At 34.4% G+C, this 25,638-nt stretch overlaps 1 protein-coding gene across 1 annotated transcript in view; it reads right to left on the minus strand.

The window, feature by feature from the left end:
• The window catches only part of LOC107405438 (uncharacterized), a 34,113-nt gene extending 9,468 nt beyond the window's left edge, over nt 1-24,645 (minus strand). Inside the window, exons 1-47 of the mRNA XM_016012493.4 lie at nt 24,346-24,645; nt 23,647-23,728; nt 23,388-23,491; nt 22,637-22,732; nt 22,473-22,520; nt 22,178-22,228; nt 20,874-20,977; nt 20,613-20,730; nt 20,113-20,214; nt 19,771-19,971; nt 19,147-19,304; nt 18,910-19,068; nt 17,776-17,868; nt 17,253-17,604; nt 16,796-16,909; nt 16,600-16,695; nt 16,449-16,516; nt 15,435-15,555; nt 15,139-15,354; nt 14,781-15,008; nt 14,566-14,675; nt 14,287-14,383; nt 13,529-13,627; nt 13,299-13,439; nt 12,954-13,022; nt 12,156-12,566; nt 11,736-12,053; nt 11,379-11,510; nt 11,168-11,281; nt 10,794-10,978; nt 9,546-9,654; nt 9,328-9,471; nt 7,298-7,570; nt 6,472-7,143; nt 5,913-6,125; nt 5,372-5,475; nt 4,589-4,884; nt 4,322-4,406; nt 3,243-3,941; nt 2,818-3,136; nt 2,492-2,650; nt 2,228-2,391; nt 1,925-2,105; nt 1,582-1,851; nt 1,266-1,472; nt 810-864; nt 93-223 (exon numbers count right to left, since the gene is read on the minus strand). Coding sequence (XP_015867979.2) covers nt 93-223; nt 810-864; nt 1,266-1,472; nt 1,582-1,851; nt 1,925-2,105; nt 2,228-2,391; nt 2,492-2,650; nt 2,818-3,136; nt 3,243-3,941; nt 4,322-4,406; nt 4,589-4,884; nt 5,372-5,475; nt 5,913-6,125; nt 6,472-7,143; nt 7,298-7,570; nt 9,328-9,471; nt 9,546-9,654; nt 10,794-10,978; nt 11,168-11,281; nt 11,379-11,510; nt 11,736-12,053; nt 12,156-12,566; nt 12,954-13,022; nt 13,299-13,439; nt 13,529-13,627; nt 14,287-14,383; nt 14,566-14,675; nt 14,781-15,008; nt 15,139-15,354; nt 15,435-15,555; nt 16,449-16,516; nt 16,600-16,695; nt 16,796-16,909; nt 17,253-17,604; nt 17,776-17,868; nt 18,910-19,068; nt 19,147-19,304; nt 19,771-19,971; nt 20,113-20,214; nt 20,613-20,730; nt 20,874-20,977; nt 22,178-22,228; nt 22,473-22,520; nt 22,637-22,732; nt 23,388-23,491; nt 23,647-23,728; nt 24,346-24,360 — 8,283 coding nt within the window. The 5' untranslated portion in view covers nt 24,361-24,645. The remainder of the gene's footprint in view (nt 1-92; nt 224-809; nt 865-1,265; nt 1,473-1,581; nt 1,852-1,924; nt 2,106-2,227; nt 2,392-2,491; nt 2,651-2,817; nt 3,137-3,242; nt 3,942-4,321; nt 4,407-4,588; nt 4,885-5,371; nt 5,476-5,912; nt 6,126-6,471; nt 7,144-7,297; nt 7,571-9,327; nt 9,472-9,545; nt 9,655-10,793; nt 10,979-11,167; nt 11,282-11,378; nt 11,511-11,735; nt 12,054-12,155; nt 12,567-12,953; nt 13,023-13,298; nt 13,440-13,528; nt 13,628-14,286; nt 14,384-14,565; nt 14,676-14,780; nt 15,009-15,138; nt 15,355-15,434; nt 15,556-16,448; nt 16,517-16,599; nt 16,696-16,795; nt 16,910-17,252; nt 17,605-17,775; nt 17,869-18,909; nt 19,069-19,146; nt 19,305-19,770; nt 19,972-20,112; nt 20,215-20,612; nt 20,731-20,873; nt 20,978-22,177; nt 22,229-22,472; nt 22,521-22,636; nt 22,733-23,387; nt 23,492-23,646; nt 23,729-24,345) is intronic.
• Nucleotides 24,646-25,638: the final 993 nt, after the last annotated feature.

Below are 25,638 nucleotides of genomic sequence, written 5' to 3' on the forward strand. Positions count from 1 at the left end.
AAATAAATAAATAAACAAATAAAGAAGGAGAAGAAGAAGAAGAAGTGAAATTCATTGGACCAAACACCATAAATTGACATCGAAAAACTAACCTTCCTCTTCAGTGGATATGAAATGGTATTCTGACTTTCATGGGCCTGATGGAGCATCCTTACTGAAGAAACCTTTCGCAACGTACTCACGCCATGTCCAACAGAAAATGAGAGTGCACCAACAACTTCCCCTGTAGGTTAATACTTTTTGAGATCATAAAACTTACATATGACAAGTTGCCTCCATATGGTTATTTATAACCAGAGGAAAACAGTAAACAAAGCAGCATTATGGCAAAAAAAAAAAGGCCAAAGGAAATAATTGAAACTTAATGTCAAATCCTACAGGATAACTTACACCATAATGATCAATTTAATGATACAACAAATTACACCATAAAACTATTGACCGTTGGTTGTTATCAAATAATGATCAATTTAATGATATGGTAAACAGACAGCAATAAAGTGGAGCTCTAACTGGCTACAGCATTTGTAGCATGCCCTCTTCAACCAAAATAGAGAAGCAATATCTTAGAGAAGCTTCAATTATCCATATTAAAAAACAAAAGATAATAATATCCTATAAGAATGATGAGGAAAAATATTCAAGATATTGGGCATGCAAAATCAGATTTATCTTACGTCTTTAAGTCAAGGTTCATTAAATTTAAAGATACATGGGAATCAGCAACCCAAGTCTAGGAGTCAACAAAACCAGAAGTATTAATTAAATATGTATTATGCAACAATACAAGATATATTAGAAACACATACCTTTTCCAGCCTTCGCTGCAAGATTTGTCACCTCCACTTCCAATTTAGCCTGGCCCTGCAACAATCACATTAAATCATCATTTGAATCACATATGTAATAAACCCCATAATTATCAGAGTCAAAGGCTAAAGAACCAACATGTGATCCATGGGCTTAAAATTCAATCTATATAACCAAAGCCAAACAAAAGGGAAAATTATGGACAAATTTAAGTCAAAATTGTAACTCAAATTATATATTGCACCCACATGATGATAAAATAATTTGGAACCAAACAGGCAAGAAAGTTGAACAACATCAAAAACAAATAGTGGAAAAGAATCTGATGTTAGAAATTTAACATAATCAATAAACAGCGGCACAATGATGTGCACCTACAATGTCTTTCTAAAAAGCATATGGTTAAAGGAACATAGAGAAGCAAATAAATGAAGATACTATAAATTTGAGACAACCTTCCGTGGAACTTCAAATATGAACAATTCATTCCACTTTGCGGTGCCTTCATCCAGATCACCAGTTTTTGAAATCAGAGGTTTAACACATTTTGTTCTTGCACTTTGAGGAAAAAGCTTTTGCTGATCTGTAGCCTGATTTTCAACAACAAGACGTAAAGCACAGAAGAAGTCATGGCTATTACCGTCATCCATTATAGGTAAACCCTGCAAAATATTAACAGGAAAGTTTCATTTTTGTGTCTTGAGAGTAGCATTGACAGTGATAAATAAAATTAGGATGAAGAACTTTATAATTATTAACCGTATTTACAACCTTGGCTTCTAGGATCTGTATAGCAACATAATTACGTGCTTCCCTAGATTCATCTGCAACATTTAACCTGTCTGAAAACCTTGGAGGAGGAATCCACACAGAAACACAGTCACCATGATGCAGTTGGTCAACTCTGTCTGAATTTTGTTCAACTTTTTTCACATAGATATCACACCCAAGTTTATTTTCTACAACTAGTGTCTGAAAGTCATCCTCATCCAATGCAGAACAAGTTTCGTTCCCTCCATCTCTACGCTGACCAGTAGCCTCCTGCAAAGATCATAAGATAGTAAGTAACTTTTAAAGCTTCTTCTGAATACAAGAAATCAACTAAAGTAGTAACCTCATTTAGCTTGATTGCTTTCTGTTCAAGTTCTAACTGTCGCCTCCATGAAAGAGAACCCCCTACAAAAGTTTCAATACCAGCAGCACTGACATTTATATTTAGAATACTGGTAGCGGCAATACGCACTCTCTTCCCAAGTTTGCTCGGTGGTTGTGAATTAGTATCATAAGTTTCAAACCTTGAAAAATTCAAAAGAAAAAATGTATATCATGGACATGAATTATACTAAGAACATATCAAAATTAAGTAAATAGTAAAATAAAAGCGCCAAGGAATTAAACGACTTGATTAGTGTGATACTTGAAAATTCCATCAAATGGCTCTACAAGTGGTTCCCATGCTTCTAATTGAGCATTGAAGGTTGACGCAGCAATGGAAGAGATCAGTACTGCATTCATAGCATCTAATCCACCATGCGTTGCAAGCTTAATATTTGTTACTGTTGTGTCAAACAGCGGTGTCATCTGAAAAGGCCCAGAATTATTATAATAACCAGAGAGTAAGAAGAGATGAAACAATTTTAGTGGATTCTAAAGTAAAGCAAGTATTCTTTCAAGAAAATACCATTCCGCATAAGCTGTCCAGAACAGTCAGAGAGAAGCATCGCAGCTTCACCTCAGCAGTTATGTTTTCCCTTGTCTTTGGCTTTACAGAATCACCAATAGTGTATGCCAATCGGCTTGATGGTTTTTTCAGATCACCACGTGCAAGAAAAGTGCAGGCCTGCAGAAAAATTCAACCGCTACAACTATTTTAGTTTTCCTCACATTTGCAGAAACCAAAAAGGCTGTGAGCTACATAGCAGAGAACTTCTCTACAGTCTCCAAACATAAAAAGCATGTCTTACAAGATAAGTTCAGTCTAACAGTCAAGTGAACATTCATTTTAACCTGATTTTCAACTTTCCAGATACTCCAACAATGAGAAGCCCTTGAACTTGAAGATCTTGAAATGGGCGTCTCAAGAATATTCGCTTGATTTACAAGATCCATCCTAGGGCAACAAAGCATATCTAAACTTGGGGCTTCATCTGTTCTGGAGACCATGCATCCAAGAGAAGCATAACCAGGTGGAGCAATTGGGTACCAGAAAAAAACTTCATCAAAACCCTTTCCAACAATATGGGAAACTTTAGTAAATTGCACGGGTTTGGCGGAGATTTCAGGGTTATCAGCCTTGAAAATTATGCCGAGAGCTGGTGGTTCTAAGCTGAAAGACAAATAACATATGCTAGTAAGAGATAAATTGAAAATGTACCAAACATCAATCATAATGCAAAAATATTAAGAGACATTGCAGGAAGAAGAAAACTAACCCCTCAGTTAAACAATCACCCAATATGGCATAACCTGGACGTGCAATGGGTCGCCATATCGAGACTGGCCGGCGGATATCACTGCCCTTGTCCCACCAGATTCTCTCAAAGTTAGGGGTTGACATATAACACCCGGTTGCTTTTGAAATTGATCTGATAATGTCCCATCCAGGTGAATTTGCACTCTGGTTACTCGTATGTTGACTTCCATAGTCCTTATCAAAAGTCAGATTGGGGGCAGATTGTTTAGTAGAAGAATGATTTCTATACGAGTTCCAAAGAAGGTAATTCAGGCCATATCCTTTGGAAGGGCATTCAGTAGAAGAATGCGCAGAAAATGATCCAAGAACATTATCCAAACGCCAAATGCTAAATCCAGACACAAACTGAGGATTTGACGGAGATCTGAATATGCACTCCGAATATGTTGTTGACGTCACAAGATCAGATCGAATGCAATAAACAATGTGATTTGGTGGTGCTTGATTTCCTATGTTTACTACAAACCCCAATGCTGTGTATCCTGGTGGGGCAACAGGCATCCAAAGAGAACAATCACCATCAACATCAGAAAGGCCCTTACCTCCATTAAATCCTAGAATGTCCGAGAACAAGCCTATGAGATTGAAACCAATTGGTTTCCGTACACGCCCATATGCATTATTCACTGCCATTACTGCTTGTGATGGAGGAATCGGTCTGATGATAGAAACAAAAGTTATTACCCCTAAATATTGATCGAGACAAGTCATTCCTACATTTGCTCGTGTTCAAAATAGTTAATGGAAAAAATTCAAAAATGCTCAATTTCAAGGAAACCTATTAAATGCATTCCTGTGACCCAGAACCACATTCATGGGACATATTCATATCAGCTAAACAAATGAAGATGACTGCCTCATTTTTTATAACATTACATTTTGTTCTTTATAATCCATTATACTTGTACTTGAGAATTCCACATATCATTAGGCAGAGAAGGGTGACTGGATGGACAGAACAGACGAATCTTTAATCCTACATTTTATTAAGCCAAAAATAAAATAAATGTACAAATACAAAACCCCTTAATTGTTTACCTTGACGTTACACAATCCCCCAATATGACATAATTCGAAGGAGCTCGAGGCCTCCAAAATGTAAGGTTGTAACAGGGTCCATTTTCTGCATTAATATATTGAAAAAACCAAAGGGATTTTATTAATGGTTGCAAAAACAGTACCCAAAACTACAATGTAAACAAGACTTAGAGAATTTCATGGGTAACAGTTAAGAACATAGTACCCATGAGAAAAACTAATATTAGTAAATTAAGTATCAAATTATACAGATAATTGAAGGAAGACCTTTTGGGGACACCCAAAGTCGATCAAAATGAGTACAGGGAGCCAATGGTATTGCATTTCCAAATTGCAGTGCTGCAGAAGCCTGACTTTGCAAATTAAGTATCAGAGAAATGGCACCAAGAGAAAGATGGATGCATATATTGGTTGATATCAAAGACATATTTGTTTTTTCCTTGACAGAAGTATATCCCCCTGAAATATCCACTGGGTCAAGAAGGACAAGACCAGAACCAGCCTCAATGCTAAGATCCTTCACCAAGGCTCGCATCCAGGTATCATTTTCTTTTGACGCATACCTATTCAAATGAGGTTACAGTTGACTATGTGAAACTACTTATAATTAAATTGATAAATAGGTATAGTTTATCAAAACATTTGCCTAAAGTTCCCAAATTCATGCATCAATATCACTGACAAAATAATTCACAAGAAAGGAGAAGCAGCTAAACTACATTTTTCAGTAGCATAACACTTAGACCCAAAAACCATTTTTCATAAACAACTTTAATACCATTTCGCCTCCACAAATGACCAAAAGTAAAAACAGCATATCCTCAATGAGTCGCAAGTAATTTATACAGAAAATTGCATAATCAATTAGATAATTCAGCAAAATAACCAATATATTTCACCTTCTCCCTGAAAACTCATGGTAGGAAGCTGAAACCCAGGTGCTAGAGAAAATAAGCACCCACACATGACCAAACCTTCTAACTTTGCACTAGCAAATATTAAAACCAATGCATGAAAAAGAAACCACATTTAAAACAGGGTAACCCTTACATGAAGCTCAAGTCCAATTTTGCACGTAGAAGCTTTTCCCCATATGATGAGTCATCCAGAGAAGATTTTGTACCATCGTAGAAGGTAAACTCAGGAGAAACAACCTGAAAACATAAATGAATAATCTAACAAGTAAGTACAATGGAAACTAAGAAATCAGGAAGATCCAACTTAACCCTACTAATGCAAATTCATAAGATTAAGAATTCATGCAGAAAGCATAATAAAATATCACCAAAACAAAAGAAATACATTAAAGTCAACAGAAAAAGGAGAGGCCAAAGCTAAACTGAGAATAGTGATCCCAATGGATCATGTAATTAATTGACTTATCAATATAAAATGTAGGATACAAAAAGGTATACATAGATAATAACACTATTCTCCTTTTTTTCCTTATATATAATTTTTTGGGTAGCACTGGGTTCGCTGACCCCTCACAAAGAACAAGGTCTTGAGATGCAGCCAGCCTCAAAAGGTTGGCAATGGATTGAAAAGGAAAAAAATTGTAAAACAGATCTAAATGTGAAATATTACATACCTGGGTCTCAAAAGTGAAACTTGGAACCCTATTAGGATCACATTGCGAAGAAATACTTATATTGTCAGATGATTCATGCATGGACTCCACTTTCCCCTTGTCATCATCTGATGTGGAAGTCTCCAGCAACACAATGTCTACACCATCATCGAAGGATACTGAGCAGCTGCTATCATTACTCAAGTACGTATACTTCCTCAAGAGAGTGCCATTCTGATGATACATGAACAAAATAAATCTAATGAATGAAAGGAAGAAAAAACAGCAAAGAATTTAGACAATTGATTACCAAAACATGCATACAGAACATATAAGATGTGATAACTTACCATTCTAAAAACTCAATTTTTCCATAATGCCCACTTGAAATTGCTTTTGCATCTCAAAACTAACCTTTCCTTTTTTTTTTTTCTTTTTTTTTTTTCCCCTTTTTTTTATCTTTTTATATATTATCCACAGGCTTGTAAGTTATATGAAAACCATAAGCAAGTGTTACTCCACATTATAACAATTAAAATATTCACAGATTATGCTATAGATTGACGGGAAGTATCCATACCTCAATTTTAACATTAACAAACCGCAACCTCTTTCCATGTCCAATTATTATAATTGGTTGAAACCTCAACCAATCAAAATCTTTGACATCTGTTTCCTCACTTAAACAGATAGTCTTTCCACAACCATCGTATGTATATTCATCAAGACCTGAAAAATCTGCAACTAGCTGCCTAGTAGGGGAAAGGTGCACCACATCTTCTCTCTGTTTGTAAATAGGTTCAGATAGTACTATGCTATTGTTTCCAGTAAGAGGATCATTCTTAGGATCCATTGTTTCCTCTCTTCCAGTAATTGTTCTTAAAGCTGGCACAAAGAATTCACCTACAGCTACAAGAAAATCTGGCACAACAAGAACTCGTGGCTGCTGAAACCTAACTACGAATGATTGAGAAGATTTCCGCCATCTGTAATCCATCAAGAACATCGTTGAAATTGGTAAATCCATATGAAGACCATCCTCAGATTCTGTTCTTCTAAAGCTCCCCCTATTCGAAGAAAAGGGCAAATTTCCAGTAGCTTGTCTAGAAGCATCTGTGGACGACCCAAGCATAAGACGCATTTCAGGTTTTGTATCAGGGCGAATATCAAGAATAGAAAATTTTGGAATGGTTACATAGAGATCAGTTTCAGATGATGAAGTCATCCGATATGACACCCAAAGTCCTTCGAGCTACAAGGCAGAGAAAAAACCACCCAGGTAAGTCAACAGTGAAAAATAAACCGACAATCAAAGTATAATAGTGAAAAAAATTAAATATATGGATGTAGACAAAATGATACATAAATGGACATATATAACTTAAAAATAAAATCTATAAACTCACAGCAATATGAGCTAAAGGTGACTCCTGAATTCCATTATACAATTCCAACAGGGCTTGCTCAACTATAACCACCATTATGGTCACATTACGTGATAAAATGATTTGACTATTCAGGTTGACCTTGTCAACCAGCAGTCGAATTGTATCCTTTGAACCAGATTTACCACCACGGAAACTAGGAGGAAGCCTTGGCTCTTCATACAAGTTCATGTATACACAATCCAAAATGACTTTATATTCTTTGTCAGACATGACACCGTGCAATAAAGCAACCTGATTAAAACAAAGAACCATGAGATACCAGAAATTATAAAATGTAGAATATACATGACACAATAACAAACCAATAAACCAAAACAATATAAGGAGAACCAAAATCCTACATTTCAATGTTGGGTTAAGTAACTAGTCAACAGTGGAACCAGATTAGAAATATAGATGTATAGGAGAATCCAGATTAAATTGAGCTTATTTACGGAAAGCATGTTTCTGTAAGTTCTTAGCGTGTATAATCTGATTTAGTCTTCTTTTTCTGACTCTTGTAGCACTGATATGCTTGGCTGTGTACTAATCAAAAATGAGTAAGCAACAAAAAAAAATGTTTCATCTTCCAATATTATCCACAAAATATTTGAAGAAACCAAAGATATAAACTAAGCAAGGAGTAAGAAGAGCTATAAACTTAAGACTAAAAAACACTATAATAACTATCTCTGGCACAGACAAAGAAAACTTTTTTTCTGTTGAATAACTATCAGAGATCCGTCGAATAACTGTCAGGCCAAAGAAGAATATGTGAGATAATTGGACACAATAAATTTTTGACCAACAACAAAACACTAACTCAAACATAAATATCAGCTTAACATGAAGCTTTAATATTCAGAGCAGAAAAGGCACGGTACTCTAATAGCAAGCTATGATTATGTCATTATTTCAATAAATTATATTGAAATAAAATGAATATAGGGAAGAATAGTATTGAAAATTCAGGCTTTTACTCTAGTCAGGAAATTGAGGAACATAATTGAATTTGAGATCAAACAGCAGGGATCAAACCTTTCAAGATCAAATTTTACTCAAAGATACGCATTTGGGGATATGATCGAGCCAGGCAGCACTCTGAAAGACTTAGGGTTGCAGGATTCAAGATTGCTAAGTCACCATGTCCAAGACAACATTCACATTGTCCCCAAAAAAAAAAATTTTCACAACATTCACATTAAATTAAGAGTTTTAAAAGAAATCACATTCCAAAAAACACCAATACATGACCTTAGATACAAGTTTTCCCCAAAAATAAATAAATAAATAAAATCAGGCATATTCAAATATAATCAGAAAATCCTACAAATACACTCAAATAATTAACAAACAGAATAATGTACAAGTCATGGACAAGGCAGAATGCAGTGACAAGTAACCCTATAATTATGAGAATGTTCAGTTTTATTCTTACATGTTAAAAGATTACAATGACCACACAAGAGAGATATTGGTTTGAATTACATTCAACATCACATAACATGTGGTAGCTAGTGAGCCAAATATCTCTTAAAAGGATTAACTTACTTCTATAACAGTTGTAAGCAATATTTTAAGGCAAATATTGCCCATTGCAGAAAGTATTAAACCCAAAAAAAACCATAAAAGATATACTCTTCTAAATAACAGCACTTGCATACAAACAGAGCAAATGCCAAATGGATAAGTTAGAAAATCTCTGCAGAGGAAGAAATCAGAAAAACAATAAAAAATAACAAAATAATAATAATAATAATAATAATAATAATAAAACAACAGAAAAAGAAAGTTTGAACTAGTAATGAAAAGCTCATTGTCCCATTTCATTACAATTTTCTTTAGATATTTGGATACTACAAACATTATTCCCAAAAACCATGCAAATGATATCATCCATTCGAAAACTCGAGCATAATAATACCAACAATTTGCCAAACAAGACCTGCTTAAGATGCTCAAACCATTTTAACAGCAATCAACCTCTAGAATTCAAACACAAAAGTTACCTTCACTTCCAGAGACAATGTTGGGACCTTTTTGAAGACATCCCTCAAACTTCTTCGCACATATATATCAAGTCCTTTGCCTTCACGTATCATTGGCTTACCAATATGACCGTTGATTCCTACAGACATGTTGATACCCAAAATCTGCAATTTGATACCAGAGTGAGACGTGTTTAGTAGTTTTAATTACAAAGCCAAGATACTTAGATGTTATATACCTCAGCATGAAGGACATCAATATGGACAGCTGAAGGATCTGTCTCTGCAGAACCATGCCAACTAAATTCATTGGAAACTTGCAGCTGGTCCAAATCAAGTTGAATAAAACTGCAAACCATACAGAGTAAAGGACATTGTCAACATCAAGACAAACCTTAAATGCATCATACTCTTACAACTTACATCCAGTCAGCAAGCAATAAAATCAGGGGGCAAACAGTCCCACAACTTTCATAATCAAAACATAGAAACAACAAAGTCATCATCAAATAAAGAGGAATACAGTACAATATGAGGAACCTTAAAAAAAATAAAATAAAATAAGCAGTGAAATTATTTAGAGCTATAAGCCAGAGGTTTCTACCATTAATATGTAGATATTAAACAAATATATTGTAATTAGACAATTGGAACGAAGTGTCACCCATGAGCCGGATACCTTCATCAACTGAGGGAGCTAGGGGAGACAACACAATAGAACAAGAAGGTAATGCTCAATTCGCAACAGAATACAACCAATTAAAATTGTATATGCATGTCATAGCCAAAATAGAGTCCCACATTGCATCTGTTTACATTTAGAAGTGCATTCTGATGGCAGATTTGAGGGAACATAGGAGTTGTAAGGAATTTGGATACTTGCGAATCAAGAAAAAAATAGATTCAGAAATGGCAGAGATACTTGGGAAGGTTTTAGAGGTTGCAAACCTCTGCAAGATTCCAATATATCTCCCATGACAGAAAATATGTGTTGACACAGTTATCACCACACTCATCACCATCAACATCACAGCCAGCTTAAGAAATTCATCAACATCAGTCCAATCAGTATCACAACCACTTAGTTTTAATAGTTATGATAACATTTTTGTTCATTTGATTGTCTCCCTATTAAATTTTCAAAAGTGGAACCAACTAAATTATTTGAGCTACTAACAGAACACACTAATGCTCTTACATATGTAGACCAGTCCAATAAAAATGGAAACAAAAATAGGCCTTCCACATGTAGAACAAGCAATATCATAAACAGAAGTAACTAAACAATAAAAAGGAATAAGAACAAAAAGAGAAGGGCAAACAACTTTTTACAAATCAAACTAAATACTAAATCTACTGGAAAGATGAAACAACTATTTATATTCCTTTGCCCTAGAATCTTCAGCCAGTACCAAATCCTCATCCAAATGCAAAATTTAAAAGTCAACTAACAACTTACAGTAAGAACCATGTCCAAATTTACTCACTCTTTGCTTGTAGAATTCCTAGGAACAATTATCATTGGAGTGTCAAGTGAGAGATCCAGCTTTAGTGCTGTAGCCCCATCAATCTCATACTTCTGAATTAACCACTCAAAGTCTCCAACTTTATCAACGAGTTTAATTGCTTCTTCAGTATGTGGGGTGGCAAGCTCCATAAAATATGCAGTTATCTGCATGGACGCACCCAAACATTCAAAATAGTGGAATCCTTAATAGAATTATGCACAGAACAGCCAATTACAAGAAACAAAAACTTTGTAAAGCATCATATTTATAGTATTCATTTAAGAGAAGTTCAAAGCGAATATAAATCCATGTTACAAGTGAATTCATATAACTATCAGCGAGGATTAACATACCTCCTGAACAAACCTATAGAGGAAAACAATGCGAACAGCAGAAAGTCGACCACACAAGCTATAATCATAACCGTCATAATCATCATCTTCAGCACTATAAGAATTAAATTTGAACTGGACAAAAAAATTAAAAAGGAGATGTAATCATCAGAATATGATATAAAGAAATATCAACAGACAAAAGTAGCTCATTGAAAAGAACAATATCTACCTTGATAAGGGATTCAACCCCAGGGTTTCGTATATCACAAAGCCAACCCCAACAATGCTCCGTTCCAATAGACATATCACAAAGTCTAAAATTTCCTAATGTTCCTTCAATGGAAAGAGAACTCGGATGGACCTTCAGAGAAAAATAATTCAAGAGTAAGAGTGCAGTCACCAACTGCAGCTCATTCACCAACAAGGGAAAAACCGAAGAACTTTGCAACAGAGATGCGCACATGCACTCACGCACACACATATACATATAATGCACCAAGTTAATAACATTATGTAAATAGCTAGACTTTAAATTAACAATTCCACTTGCATTGATAAATATTTTTAATGCTCAATTCAAATTTACCTTAAGATCCAACAGGAAACTTTCTTGCACCAACATTGCAAGGGGAGAACCATCCTCCTTGTTAAGAAACACAGACACACTGTCCACATTCATATTTAAATAGAACACAACCCGACCTTTACCATACCCAAGCAACCCTTTAACACGCCGACTTTCTTCATTCTTTTCTCTGTTTGTCAAAGACTTATCTTCTGAAACTGTTGGTGTGTCAGTACTACTTGCTGCATTCACTGGGCTTAGATCCAGGCTAAAACCAATTAGAGCAACAAGCGTTGGTCTGTTACAGAAGAATTCTAGCTTGGACATGCGAACACTCATCTGAAAATTTTTCAATTGAAAAATTTAGCAAGCAATTCACTGCATTAGCACAACTGCAGACCAAAGTTTCAATTTAAAGCCAAGAATGCATGAGTTGAGTACCTGTGTATCTATACCATCATAATCATGTGAACTAGGACTCCTTGTCAAGAAGATAACAGAAACAAAATCGGAATAATTACTTCCCTCAGCCTCATAAAACATCTCAGAAGAATCCCTGACATCCCCAATTGTTCCAAATGCAGTAATATCTGAAAATTGTGCATCTGAGAAAGAGATGAATTCTGGCAAAGCATCTGTAAAAGTATCATCATCCTCGTGAGGTGCAGTGCACATCTCCTTCCCATGAGGGTCAATTGAGCCCGAAGATGAAAATATATCATCACTTCCCTGAACAGAGCAAGCTAAATATTGTGGACCTGTTGATAGACGACCTTGAAGCTCATCTTTAATTTTTAAAGAATGCAGCTTCATCTTGACAGTAAGATCACCATCCCGACAACTCATGTGCACCTATATAAGAAAATGACTAGTTTTAAAATATATAAAATTTTATAAGCACCAGGAACACAGACATGCTCGTAGATAAAGTTCAATTGTAAAGAAGCATCCCATTTCCAAAGAAACTTACAAAGGTAAAAGACTTAATTCTTGCAAATAGAAGCTTCCAAATTCAGGAATTCAAAACACAGCAAAAGGGATAGGAGAGATAAAGTTCAATTGGAAACCAGTCCACTAATGAAAATAGTTTGTTCTTTATCAGAGGCTCATCAATGGTTTCGATTTTTAAAATTCCAGCTTTGGCCAAGGGAACAGAAAAAATAAATAAATAAATAAATAAATAAAATAAAATAAAATAAATAAGGAAACTGTTGAAATAAACAAACTAGCTACACAAACCTTCCCCCCATCAGCATGAACCTCAATAATAAGGGTTTCATCAAGCTTGTCATCAATTTTATCTCCAGTCTGCACCACATTTAACAAATGTTACCATCAACTCAAGTTAGGAGATAGACCAAGCAATCTACATCAAGTTAATACAAATATACACTTGAAATACCACCTCACATTTAAGGCCCTTCAATAATGAACAACAGAAGATAACAATAAATGGAGGTAAGTAGGATTGGAGCGCAAGATCATATAGACAACTGAGCTTGGGTACCATATTAAATTACTTTCAAACCCAAAGGTTAAGTTGTTATTTAGCATATAAAAGAAAGAAAAATAATCAAATATAACCTTTCCATACAAGAAGAACTTTGTTTCCATCAATGCCCCATTAATGACAAGTTCAGCTGTTTTAATACTTGGGGTCTGAGGTTCAGCAAAGTCAGATGCATGATCATTTGTTTTTCCAAGCACATTAACTGATGGAGGTTCCTATACACAGCATAAACAGAAGTTATCAGTGATGCAGACCAAGAAGATGACAAAACAAGAAGATTAAATAAAAAGGATTTATGTTATACAGAAGCTTGATATGTGGCTTTTACAAGGCGCTTCAACCAAATGGCCTTCTCCTCCTCATCTCGAAACTCTACAATCCAGGTACTAGAAGATTCCAGAGCCTGTAAAAGGAATAATTACATTTAACATTCTAAAAGCTAAAAGGAGTCACAGCTCCATCCAAGACTAAAGATTTAACAAATTTTATACATTAACCATTCACAAAGTTCACAAAAAATAGCAGCTTACAATATTTTAAATTAACAAAAATTTGTGAACATTATTATAATAGTATTTCTTTAACATTATTTTCACAAAATAGCTAACAGCACTAGCAGAATAAACTGCATCAAATGAAATCTCCACACAAGCCATCGGGATTACTAGGGCCTCCAAAATTAAAGATTATTTGTTTATTAAATTAGAAGACAAAAGAACAATGTGGACAGGAAAGGGAGGGAGGGGGGGAGGGAGAGAAAGAGAGAGAGAGAGAGAGAGAGATTCATAAAGCTAATTCTCAGGACAAGTAAAGAATTCGAAAAATAAATTTTACATATATACAATATTATACTCGCGGCATTAATAAATATAAATTCATTTTAGTTTATAAATAACGCTATATAAAATAACGCATGTAGACAAGAATTTGAAAATTAGACTTTACTGATACTTATTACTTGCTACATCGATAAAAATAAATTTATGCCGGTTATCAAATAAGTCCAATAAAACATTAAGAATTAAAAACACTAATATATCACTTCAAACCATTCTCATTAACCTTCTGAATGTCAAGCCCCCTGTGACTCATGGCAATGCAGAAAGATGAGCCACCAATATTTGTTGGAGGAACCTCAAACACTTGTCTACCAGCCATGCTGCAGCAGCCCAAAAAAATAAATAAATACTCAAATCAGGAGTGTCCAATACCTTGTTACAAGATATTTGGCAGAGAAATTCAAGGAAAATAATAATAATAATAATAATATAAATCGAGAGAAAAAGTAGCAGCATAGAGGAATCGAGAGAGAGAGAGAGAGAGAGAGGAATAATTGCAAACCTAGAGTAGCGCTGGTAACTCTGTGACTTTTCAGACTCCAAAACATAAAGATATAATCCCGAGAGCACAAGGAAACAGGGTTGCCATGTAGCCACAGAATTGCCAATCCCCTGCATCAAAAGAACCAATAGAGGAATTACTAAGATAAGATGCACAAATGACACACATAATAGCAATAGCAATCAGTTTGTTCTTCCTTAGTACAGAGGACTTACCCGCCAGACAAGGATTCTAGCATCAGTAGCAAGATCTGAAGAACTCCAAAGGGTGCACAAAGCTTGAGCATTATCAACGGTAGGCTGACTACATGTTTCCATTGTACCATAAAATATGTTTAATAAGTCTATGAGCCTGCAATATCTTGAGGGCGAAAAGTGAACCCCAAGGTTTGGCACTTGAATAGAGATGCGAGTTGATGGGTAATTTGGGTAAGGTACTTTAATCTTCAACAAAAAGACATATAGATATAATTAGTGTAGCTCTTATTGTGACCATTAGAAGCAAATGAAAATTATATATCAGATATTGTTTAATGGATTTAATGAATATAGCAGGACATCAGAAAAAACCTACCTGGTCAACAAGAACTGCCATTCCACACCTATCTATCAGCGAATAGAAAATGCCAACCTTTTCTGATCTGGGAGAGCCATTTGGCTGATAGTTTGATGCAACCAAAGTGCATCTTTCACAATCAGATGCGCAATCTGTAAAAAAGGCAGCAATGTCTCTTCCAGATATATAAAAGCGAGAATATAGGTTCTGCCTATGTTCATCAATTTCAGTATCCTGCAAGATTAATTAATCGGTTCAAGGAAATGTAATAACAATTAGAAGCAAACTTGAAAGGTCATTCAAAGTACAAATACCCTGGTGTGCAGTGTAAAATGACCAAAATCCACAAGAAAATGACTGTCACATTTGGAAGAGCCAGGAGTTCTGATAGGAACTCTAACTTTTGGAGCATCAAAATCGATATCAAGAGCAAATCTGGAAGATGGAAAAAACGAAAATCAGAAATTTAAAACCTTACCACTAAACTATTAGAGAAAATAAGTAGAACAATGAAAGAGGAAAGCTGAGGGTTCTTTTATGATTATGTAAAATATTGAGGCTTCACCTCCCCTTTTTCCTATAACTATATGGGTTAATGCTTTAATAATTACCGATGAAGTAATGTTTCCTATTTTTTTAAAAATAATAATAAAAATAAAAATAATTAGGACTAAATCCCTCTCCAAGAAACTGAAAATTTATAAAAAACAATTCCCTTAAATTTTTTAATAGGAAACTTCCCATCATTAATTTTTAAAACTTTACATAAAGAGGATGTCAAATCCTAAAATAAATAAATTAATAAAATTAATAAAAATTAAACAAACGATGGGTTAGTAACCATAACTTCAAAAAGCTTAGGACCATATCAAACTCAGAAGTTTCACGATCTTGTATTGCACTAATCAATTCAGGTCACACATTTGATTTGCATATAAACTAGATTGATCGATTCAATCAGCTACTCAGACAATACAACCAACAGGAAGTTGATATGCATATATATTTTAGCACTAGGAACACTTGATAGGAATAATATAATATTAAATAGGATAAATTAATGATATAAATATAATGAATAAATAAATTTAAAAAACAGATCCTATACTTGATATTTTAAAAATTTCCACCTTTGTGTATACCAAGCTTACACATTATACAGTTAACAGACTAGAAACTTAGTTAATTTTGCAATGACAATTTTCAACCCCACTTCACATGCATGGTTCTACTTATGTGCAAAGATTAAACTACTAGACAAGTTAAAAGATCAAATAAGAACAGCATAAAGTAAAAAAAAATAAAAAAATAAAAAAAAGGGATTCAACCTGCTTTGTTCTTCTAATACCATTTGAAATTGTTCTTGTGCCCTACGTGTCACCTTTTCTATTTTCATCTGCTCATAAAGTAAATAAAATGCTGTTAGTCCAACGTTAGTATAGATTGTATTAGTGCCACACTAAATATTGATATCATTACCTGCAAAGCAGTTGCAGTTTCCAATGCAACAGTAGGACTAACTGCATTACTTCTTTTCACAAACTCTAGAAAGCGATCACAACTTTCCATCAAAACCTGCAAACACATAAAGTTGAATTAACTAACTCAGGATGTACATTGTTGAAAGTAGATCACTTTCACTTCTCTCCATCTCATTCAGTGCTTAAGTTATCACCGTCACATGGCAGGGAGAAATTGTAGCTGACAGCCTCCAGTCAACTTTCTCTCCAACTGGGGAGCGTACAAAACTAGCAGCCAATGCATTCACCTTCTGCTCACTGTAGACACTCTGTAAAAAAAAATTGCCACGCACAGATGAGCAGGCTAAAACCACAAAATGTGTAAGAATGAGCAAGCTAAAACCACAAAATGTGTAAGATAATTTCAAATATTTAGTGCCCATGTTTAACTCAAGTTAAAATCAATGCCCAAGTTCTGGGAACGTTAAAAAGTTGCAAGAGTTCTGAAAACAAGTTCATTCAGAATTTTTCAAATGACCTAATATGATAAATTATGAAGGGAAAAATATCAAATTTTAACAACAATCTTAACCCCATTTTTTAACTTGGGCAACTTAGAACATGTCATGGAGAACAGCACAACCTGGAAATCATATGCAAAACTAAACAAACCTCTGCAAGTGAGCCTTCAGGAGCAGATAAACCATAGTACTTCAATAACACATCACAGTGAGTACTGCGATGCTTAAACTTGGTTGACACTTGAAGTTGCTCAAATCGTCCACAAACAATCTCAGTCTGATTTACGCTAATGATCCGGGCAGCAGCACGACCAATAGACACAATAGCTAGAAACTGGATCATATTCTGCATATCCTTTCCAGAGTGAGATGTCAACTCATCGTCCGGCTGGTAACTCACTAACTTATTAATTGCCTGCCATTCTTCTTTAGTCAGTCTTTCCTCCAGTAATTTTGATCCCTCAGAAGTATCCCCAACAGCGGCTTCTTCAGAAGGTGTGCGCCTGACATTAAAGAGAAACCACATCAGATTGTAAAGAAAAAACAAATGAAAGTACATGCAGAATTTTATTGAAGCTCTGGAGATTAATAAAATTAAACACTGAAATAACAACAGTCCCAGCTTAAGGTAATCTTTTCGAGAAATGTGAAGGAGGCATAAATTTTTGACAAACCAGCTGAATGAAAACCACCCTTTCTTTGTTGACCTCCTCAGCTCCTCTGCTTCCCTCGATTTTAGAGATTCAACCTTAGCATGAGCAAGTAACCTAAAAAACAGATGCAGACCTCAAACTAGGAGAAAAACAAAATGCCAAGAAACATTTAATGAGTAAAAACAACATTAGAAAGGTCAAAAGAATACCAAAGGTCTCAAACCTTACTCAAAAGTTTTATCTAAAACATGAACTGTCAGTGCTGTAATTTCTACATCAAGAACCATGTATATGCATGTTACAGTCCGTCTATGGTGCGGACGGTCCTCATACGGACCACAGTATTGGTGACGGTTTTTCATAGTATTGGTGATGATTTTTTAAGAAACCATCGTTAATATTATGAAAAACCGTCACTAATACTGTGGTCCTCATGCGGACCGTCCTCACCATAGAATTTCCGATACATGTTATATTTTTTCACTGCCAAAGAGTTAAGATAGAAGGAAGAAATGCACATGATTAACATATAAGTACACATCTAATCACGATATAACTGAGTGTTTGCCCCAACTAAAATAAACAACAAAAACACCAAACTCAGCTGTGGGTACGTTAAACTTGAAATAAGTCATTAACAAATCAGAAGTTCAGAACCATGATGGTAAGACCTACTAAAAATTAGGATAAAATATGATGATGACAGATGATCCTATATTTCACAATAAAATGAATATAAAAAATTTGCATATACATTATAATATAAGGCGTACCTTGATATACATATACATTGACATGGCATAACATGCAGATGTATACTAACAAACATTTACAATGTCATGCAATAAACAAGAATCCAAGTCAAAATATACTTGTTTGTTTATTTAAGATCAGCCTACATAACTCTTGCTTAGTTATCTCCATCTTTTCACTTGCTAAAGACCTTCAAACATGCAATTGCAGTGTACGCAAGTGCACCATGAACATGAGTAGCTATCCCGAATTATTCATATAATAAAAAACAAAAATAGAACATCTTGCAATGATTTTTCAGCATTTTTATCATCAAATAGTAAATTGCATTGCGTTGCTTCGCAACAATATTTTTCTCTTTTCTAAAATTGACAAAAAGAAACAAAGAGACAATTCATTTACCTCCACAAAAGAATAACTTTAGAATCAAGATCCTTTTCAATTTCTCTAATTTCTGCATTATTATTATTCGACAAATGTTGCACTGAAGCAGCATATAACTGAATGTAACGGCGACGAAGCTGACAAAGATGCCGAATCCGGTCCCATGAAAATCGGTAACTGAATAAAGAATGCTAGACATATTTAATAATTATAATGATAAAACAATAGATATATTTGCAAAGTAATATAAATTACCACATTTTCTTCTGCTGGAGCCCTGCTTGAGCAGCATAATGCCACCACAAGTTGGGATCCTGAGAAACTGACACTCCTGGCCTTAAATGGGAAACTTCAACATATGTCTTGTATCTGGATACCACTTCCAATAATTTTATCCAATCATGATACTGTGCCTGGTATAAAAAATGAATTACAAATTAGAACAAGCACTCCAGTTTCTTGTCAACAAAAACTAAGAAATAAAAAAAAAAAAATATATATATATATATATATACACCTATGTGTCCTAACCAGACAAGAAATAAAAATAAAGAATTAGAAGGAAGAGAGAGAGGGCCCTGGGGGGAAGGGGGAATAAAAAACAAAAAACTAAAATAATAATAATAAAAAAATAAAATAAAAAAAATGAAGAGAGAAAGAATAAGAAAGGGGTGAGGTTCTGGGAGCAACTTGAATAAGCCTTTGTTAAAAGGTTTGACTGCATGTATCCTTTATCAATTCTAACCAACCATATAAAGATCAAAGAAATTCCAGACCATTATATTATTTCTCCCAAGCCAAGCAGAGCAGAGATGGGAACGCAATGGATACAGACAAAACAATGGCAAAGATGGTCCAAATAAGATAAGAATTAAACACCTCAGTAATTGTTAAAGAGACATCACTTAGGGTGAGGGAAGCCTTCTCAAATGGAACCTCTGGATCAGTTTTTTCTTGATTTCCCAGGCGGTGATATTTTAGCACTCCATTTATTGGTGAGACCAAGTATTTTCGATCCACAGCCCACTTGGACAACGGTTCACAGTCAGCAGAACGCTCATTTATACCATCTTCAAATATCTGGTAGGACATTTATTAGAAAAGAAAAATATATATTAAAGGCAATACAAACAAGTGGTATTATGGTCTCAAGAATGTAATCGATAGAAAAATCAAAATAAAAAAGCATCCTAGAAATACCACCATAACATAAGAACAAACCTCAACCCATTCCTTTGGACTAAGATCTTCCCATCCCTTATCTATCTTCCAGGGGATGCTATCAGAATCATGATACATAGCAAGTCTCTCAAGTTGCAATGACTGTAACATGAACAATATATGTTATCCCTCACTAATTTTAACTTCAACTGCCATTAAATTATATGTAACAGCACCAAACTTGCAACTTAGCAAGTCCTCAAAAAAATAAATAAATAAAACACAGGCAACAAAATAAAGTAAAAAAAGTTAGAAATTATATCCATTTCCTATGCAATTTTGCAGGAGAAAATAGTGATTGCAGGATGGAAGTGCCTTGGGATCCTTGAAATTGAGTTATTTAACATAATTTAATTAAAACTACAACATTTTGACTGAAAGGAAAAACAATATATTATGATACTGACATGTTTATATTTAATTAATTCGGGTATTATATATTAAACTTGCCCACATCATTCTCAGCTAACTTATGCAGTTGAAAGTAAGACAAGGCTAACCTTCCGCAACTTATCCAAGGCACCACCGGTATCAAAGGTTTCGTTCCCCTGTTCATCCATCGTAACAGCAGCAAGCTTGGCTAAAGTAACACCAGAAGAAAAAGGATGTCCAGGATTGCTACAAGACATAACAGTTGATTGCAAAAGAAATCAGACAGAATCAAGTACAGAATTCAATTCATCTAGAGTTCGAGAAAAAAAGAAAAACTGATAAATAAATAACAAAGATATCAGGGAACAAAAAGGCACATCACCACCAACCTTACTGTATCCTCATATCTAATATGCACATTGCTAATTGTTATCTTAAGATTCCCAATGATTGTAGCAATGAGAGATCCCAGCCATGAATTTCCAGAAGGTGGCTGCAAATAAAGCACCAATCAATTGAACCACTAAATTGAGTATATAATGCCACATTTAGTCTCAAATAAATAAGACCATTACTTTTCCCTTTTCTGGAATAAGCAATGAAATTTTTCCTATCAGAAAAAGAAATAAGTGTAATTTATCAAAAAGATAGAATCAGAAAATCAACTGTATCTAGAAAAACAGAAAATCAACTGTGTCATGAGTATACAAAGAAGACCCAAACAACTCCTAAATCTAGAAAAAGTTTATGAAAATACAACAAGAATGAACCGATAGTGGAAAAAAGAAAAAAAAAAAAGAAAAAATAGGTTAAGTTTATGAAGTAGTATATATCTATCCCGTTCAAAACATAAATGAGTCCTCTAACAAGGAACAGTACGCCCTTTCCCATCATATATTTCCTAAATACCAATTACTCCATAACAATGAGCACCTCCTTCGCCATTGAGTTTTTCTCCAGTGATCATCAATTCTACAGTTCACAAAGTGCACCTTACCTCTAAAATGTGGAAGTCTTTCATAATGATACACACACACACACACACACACTCTTCTGACTCCAGAGCCTAAGTTAGAACTAGTTGTGCCACATCAAAAGGTACAATAGACGATAATCAAGTCTAATTCTCATGTTCCTCTTCACTACTTAATCAAATAGTACCATAAACAGGCTAAAATGACAAGCAACAAAGGAGATACAGTTGGCTGAAAAAACACGAAACAATTTTCAGGGACCAATGTCCCTTTGAGACAAAAAAGTTGTGTTAAGAATTAGGCATATTCATCTATAAGCAAAATGCTCACAAGAGAATCAAATCATGATGACAACATAAAAGAAATTCAAAAAAAAAAAAATGCCAAAAAACAGAATATGTATAGAATTATAGAATAAAAATAAATAAATAAACAAATAACAAATTATAAGCACATGATAAATTCACCAACGAGAATCTCTGCAGGCAGGTCAAAAAATTGTCAAAGCATATAAATTAGCAAGGCCTACAACGTCATCTACATTTAACAAAGTGAACTTTGCACTAATAAATATACAAAATAAGGTAAACTGAATATAGAAAACTGCTATTTTATCACAACACCTACCAAAACCAACCAAATGTTGCCTGTCAAAGTAAATCAATTGAAAAAACAATAATAATTGTAAATAAAAAGAAGCACTAGACTTAAATCCATACACTTCCTTGCTTTGACTTTGACATCGCTTCAAGGGTTGCTGATTCTGCTTCCTGCATCCATACAAGAAAAGACAAAATTTCTTCTATCAGGAACAGAAATTCAAGAATTGAATATTTACAGGATGAGCTCTGAAGCTTCAAAATATTACAACTATATATAATTAATTATGATATCATCAATTGAAAGCTAAACTAACTATAAGGCAGAGTAGAAAGCTATGAATAAAAACACATAAAATTACATAAAACAAACATGTACAAGTGTTCATTCTAGACATGAATGTTAAAATTTCACCTCAATCTGTTGAAGTTTGGCTTCAAATAATTTCTCCCTATCCTCCTCCTATAAATAGCAATAGTAGTGAAATCAATAGTAATAACAGTTAAGAGAACCAAAAAAAAAAAAGGCCTTTTACAATGAGTAACTGACAAATGCTTTTCAGTAAAGGGAATATCTACATTGAGAGTCGGGCCATCAGAAGCAGGATTAGCAAGCACAAAGACACGATCAATTAGAACAATGACTGGTTCTTTGCCCAAACTTTTCCAGGGAACCTATGATTTATAAGCGGAAAAGAGGAATTAGAGACATATAATTGCACATAAACACGAGGTCTGAAAGCATATTGGAAATAAAAAAGCAAGTTTCATATAATATAGTATCTTCACAGTCAACGAGGTCATATATTTCAAATAATTAAATGTACATGTTAGTCATGAGTCAATTCACATATTAAAAACAACAGTAAAACTAGCAAGGAATTTCAGGTCCCTATCCACAGCCAGAAATATAAAGGATGTCAAAGATGCAATTATGTAAGTTCCTCTTAAAGTAGAAGAACAAGATTGGGAGGCACATGAAGTTCGCCACACACCGCCATCATACAAAGCCCTTTCTCGTGTTCAAGAAAAAATTGCTATTGCGACAAAATATCTTTTAGACTAGTTATGCAGCAAAAAGAAATTATTCTAAAAGTGAACATAAATAGTTATTACATTTGAAAAAGGCATGTAATAATTCAGTTCCTTCAAAAAAAAAAAAAAAAAAAAAAAAAGAGAGAAATCAAACACCAGAGCTCATCCATCCAAATAACAGTAACAAACAACTCTACCTACTAAAGAAAAGACAGGTATAAAACAAATTCTTGTGAACAAAATGATTAAGAAACAAAAACTGGCTGATGAACAAAAATAGTAGTACAATTACCACCTTTAATGTTATTGTGCCAACAAAACCAGCTTTGACAGTGACTGGAAGTTTTAGCGAATTTAGTGCCTCCGCCTTCAATTTCAAATCTTTAAGAACGACATCACCTGTTAAAAATCAAGCAAACACTTGAATATAAAAATTCACATAAGCAGCAAGCAGAGAGCATCCACATGATAAAGACGGCATTCACAACTCTCAAATGAAAAGACGCACTGCAAAACAACATCATACAGAGACAAAAGTAGGTTGAAGAATGAACCTTTCCAGACGCTGATTCTCAAAGCCTCTGCCGAGAGACCATGTACATATTCACCCAAATACCTTCGAAGCAAATGTAGAACCTACCAACAATGTGCACTCATTCAGTAACTACATCACGATATCAGAATCCATGCACTTGAAATCATAAAGATATCAGAATCCATGCACTTGACATCATAAAAATGTAAATCTCTAGCATATTCTTTAGCTTTCAAGTAATCTACATTGAAGCAACATATTATCATGTGGTTTAATAGGAATTAGAGCTCATTTTTAGCAATTTTATGTCCATATATCTTCGTAAATTAGCACACTAATTAATTTCAATTCAATGAACTGCGAAGCGACTTCGCATCCTATGGAAAAACTGCATATAAAATCTCAAACGATTTAAACATTTCCTTTTTAGACAAACTAACTCAACTCTACAAGTTCAAAATAATCTATCATCACTGGATGATAAGAACAATAATACGATTAATCTAACAAAATCGATATGATCAAAACATAAACAACACCAATACGACGTCGTCGTCTCAATTATTCATAATATAGCCATAAACCCTATGTAACACTTGAGCGGCACCTCCTGCTTCCTTCAATCAAGAAGAGAAGTGAAAAACGAAGATATGAAAGCTTTTGTCCAAATTATGTTAATGGAATCCGAAAAAAACAGAGATGAAAGCGTAACCCTTACGTGAGCTTCAAACATGGCGACCGAGAATGGAAGCCGATGTTGGCAAAGTAGGAGCTAATTGAAGGGAAAAGTCCGATCAATCCCCAAACGGACAAGTGAGATCAGCACGGAGTGGCATTGCAGTCCGACCGAATATCGAACATTTGGATATCCCTAGGAATTCTGATTTATTTACAAATTACAAATTAGGGTGTTGGTCTCTTAGAGTTAAAAAGACGTTCCAAGAGCAATCAGGTAGTTTGAGAGAGAAGACGATAATTCTAATTGGGACAGACAGCATATATTTGTATGTAAGGAGCCAATGAGCCAATTTTATTAATAATTTCACGTTATGTTTTATGTTATGAGTCTGATGACTCAGTCCGTTCAGGTGGGGAGGACTTTTCTCTTTTTTTCTTTTCTTTTTTTTTTTTTTAATAATAACAAATAAAAACTCATTATTATTTTATTTATTTTGTTTTTGTTGAATAACTCAGTGTTTTAACTTACCTGAAAGGAAATTTTCATTTCATTTTTTATTATACGAGGGGAGAAATAATAGAGAGTTTGATGAATTAATTTTTGGTCAAATTCAAAATTTGAATGTGATCTACAGTGCCAACGGGCTCAATGCCTCAATGAGGCCCCGGGGATCCCGGAGTTCCGGAGGAGGTGGGCACTTCACAACACCTACACCAACACCACGTGTCGCACTTCCTTCTATTATCTCTCCCCGATACATTTTCCTCTTCATCACCTTTCTTTTTTTTTTTTGGGTTGGGAGTACAGTTAATTACGCTTTGAAAAATAAGAAATTTTTTTTTTTGGTGTAATAAATTATATAATTGATAAATAGGAAAAGATGACCTTTTTGGCCTAATTTCGGTGACAAATAGTAATTTGACATGCTTTTTTGCATGATGGAATGGGCACCATTGAATACATAAATGAAAAAAAAATTTGAAGGTGATTGAAGGTCAATATTTGACTATTATAGGTCCATTTGGAAATAGAAATATCATGTATGTGTGTTTGAATTTTTACGTTGTTTTTTTTTTTTTTTTTTTGAAACAATTGTAACGTGGGGCCGCATTAATACAGTCTGACTATAGGGAACAACCTTTTTATCTTTCCGACAAAAGTCTGAAAAAAGCCATAGATAAGAAATCTGGGTCGTGAGGGCCAGCTAATTTTGAGTCCGTATGCAAGCCCAACCTTAATTTAATCCAACCCAACTGGTTAACAAACCAAAGGATATGTAGCCAGGCCTACAAACCTATAAATTCTGCATACACTCAAAATTAACTTTATACA

The sequence above is a fragment of the Ziziphus jujuba genome, chromosome 11, assembly GCF_031755915.1.
Source record: "Ziziphus jujuba cultivar Dongzao chromosome 11, ASM3175591v1".
Taxonomy (NCBI): domain Eukaryota; kingdom Viridiplantae; phylum Streptophyta; class Magnoliopsida; order Rosales; family Rhamnaceae; genus Ziziphus; species Ziziphus jujuba.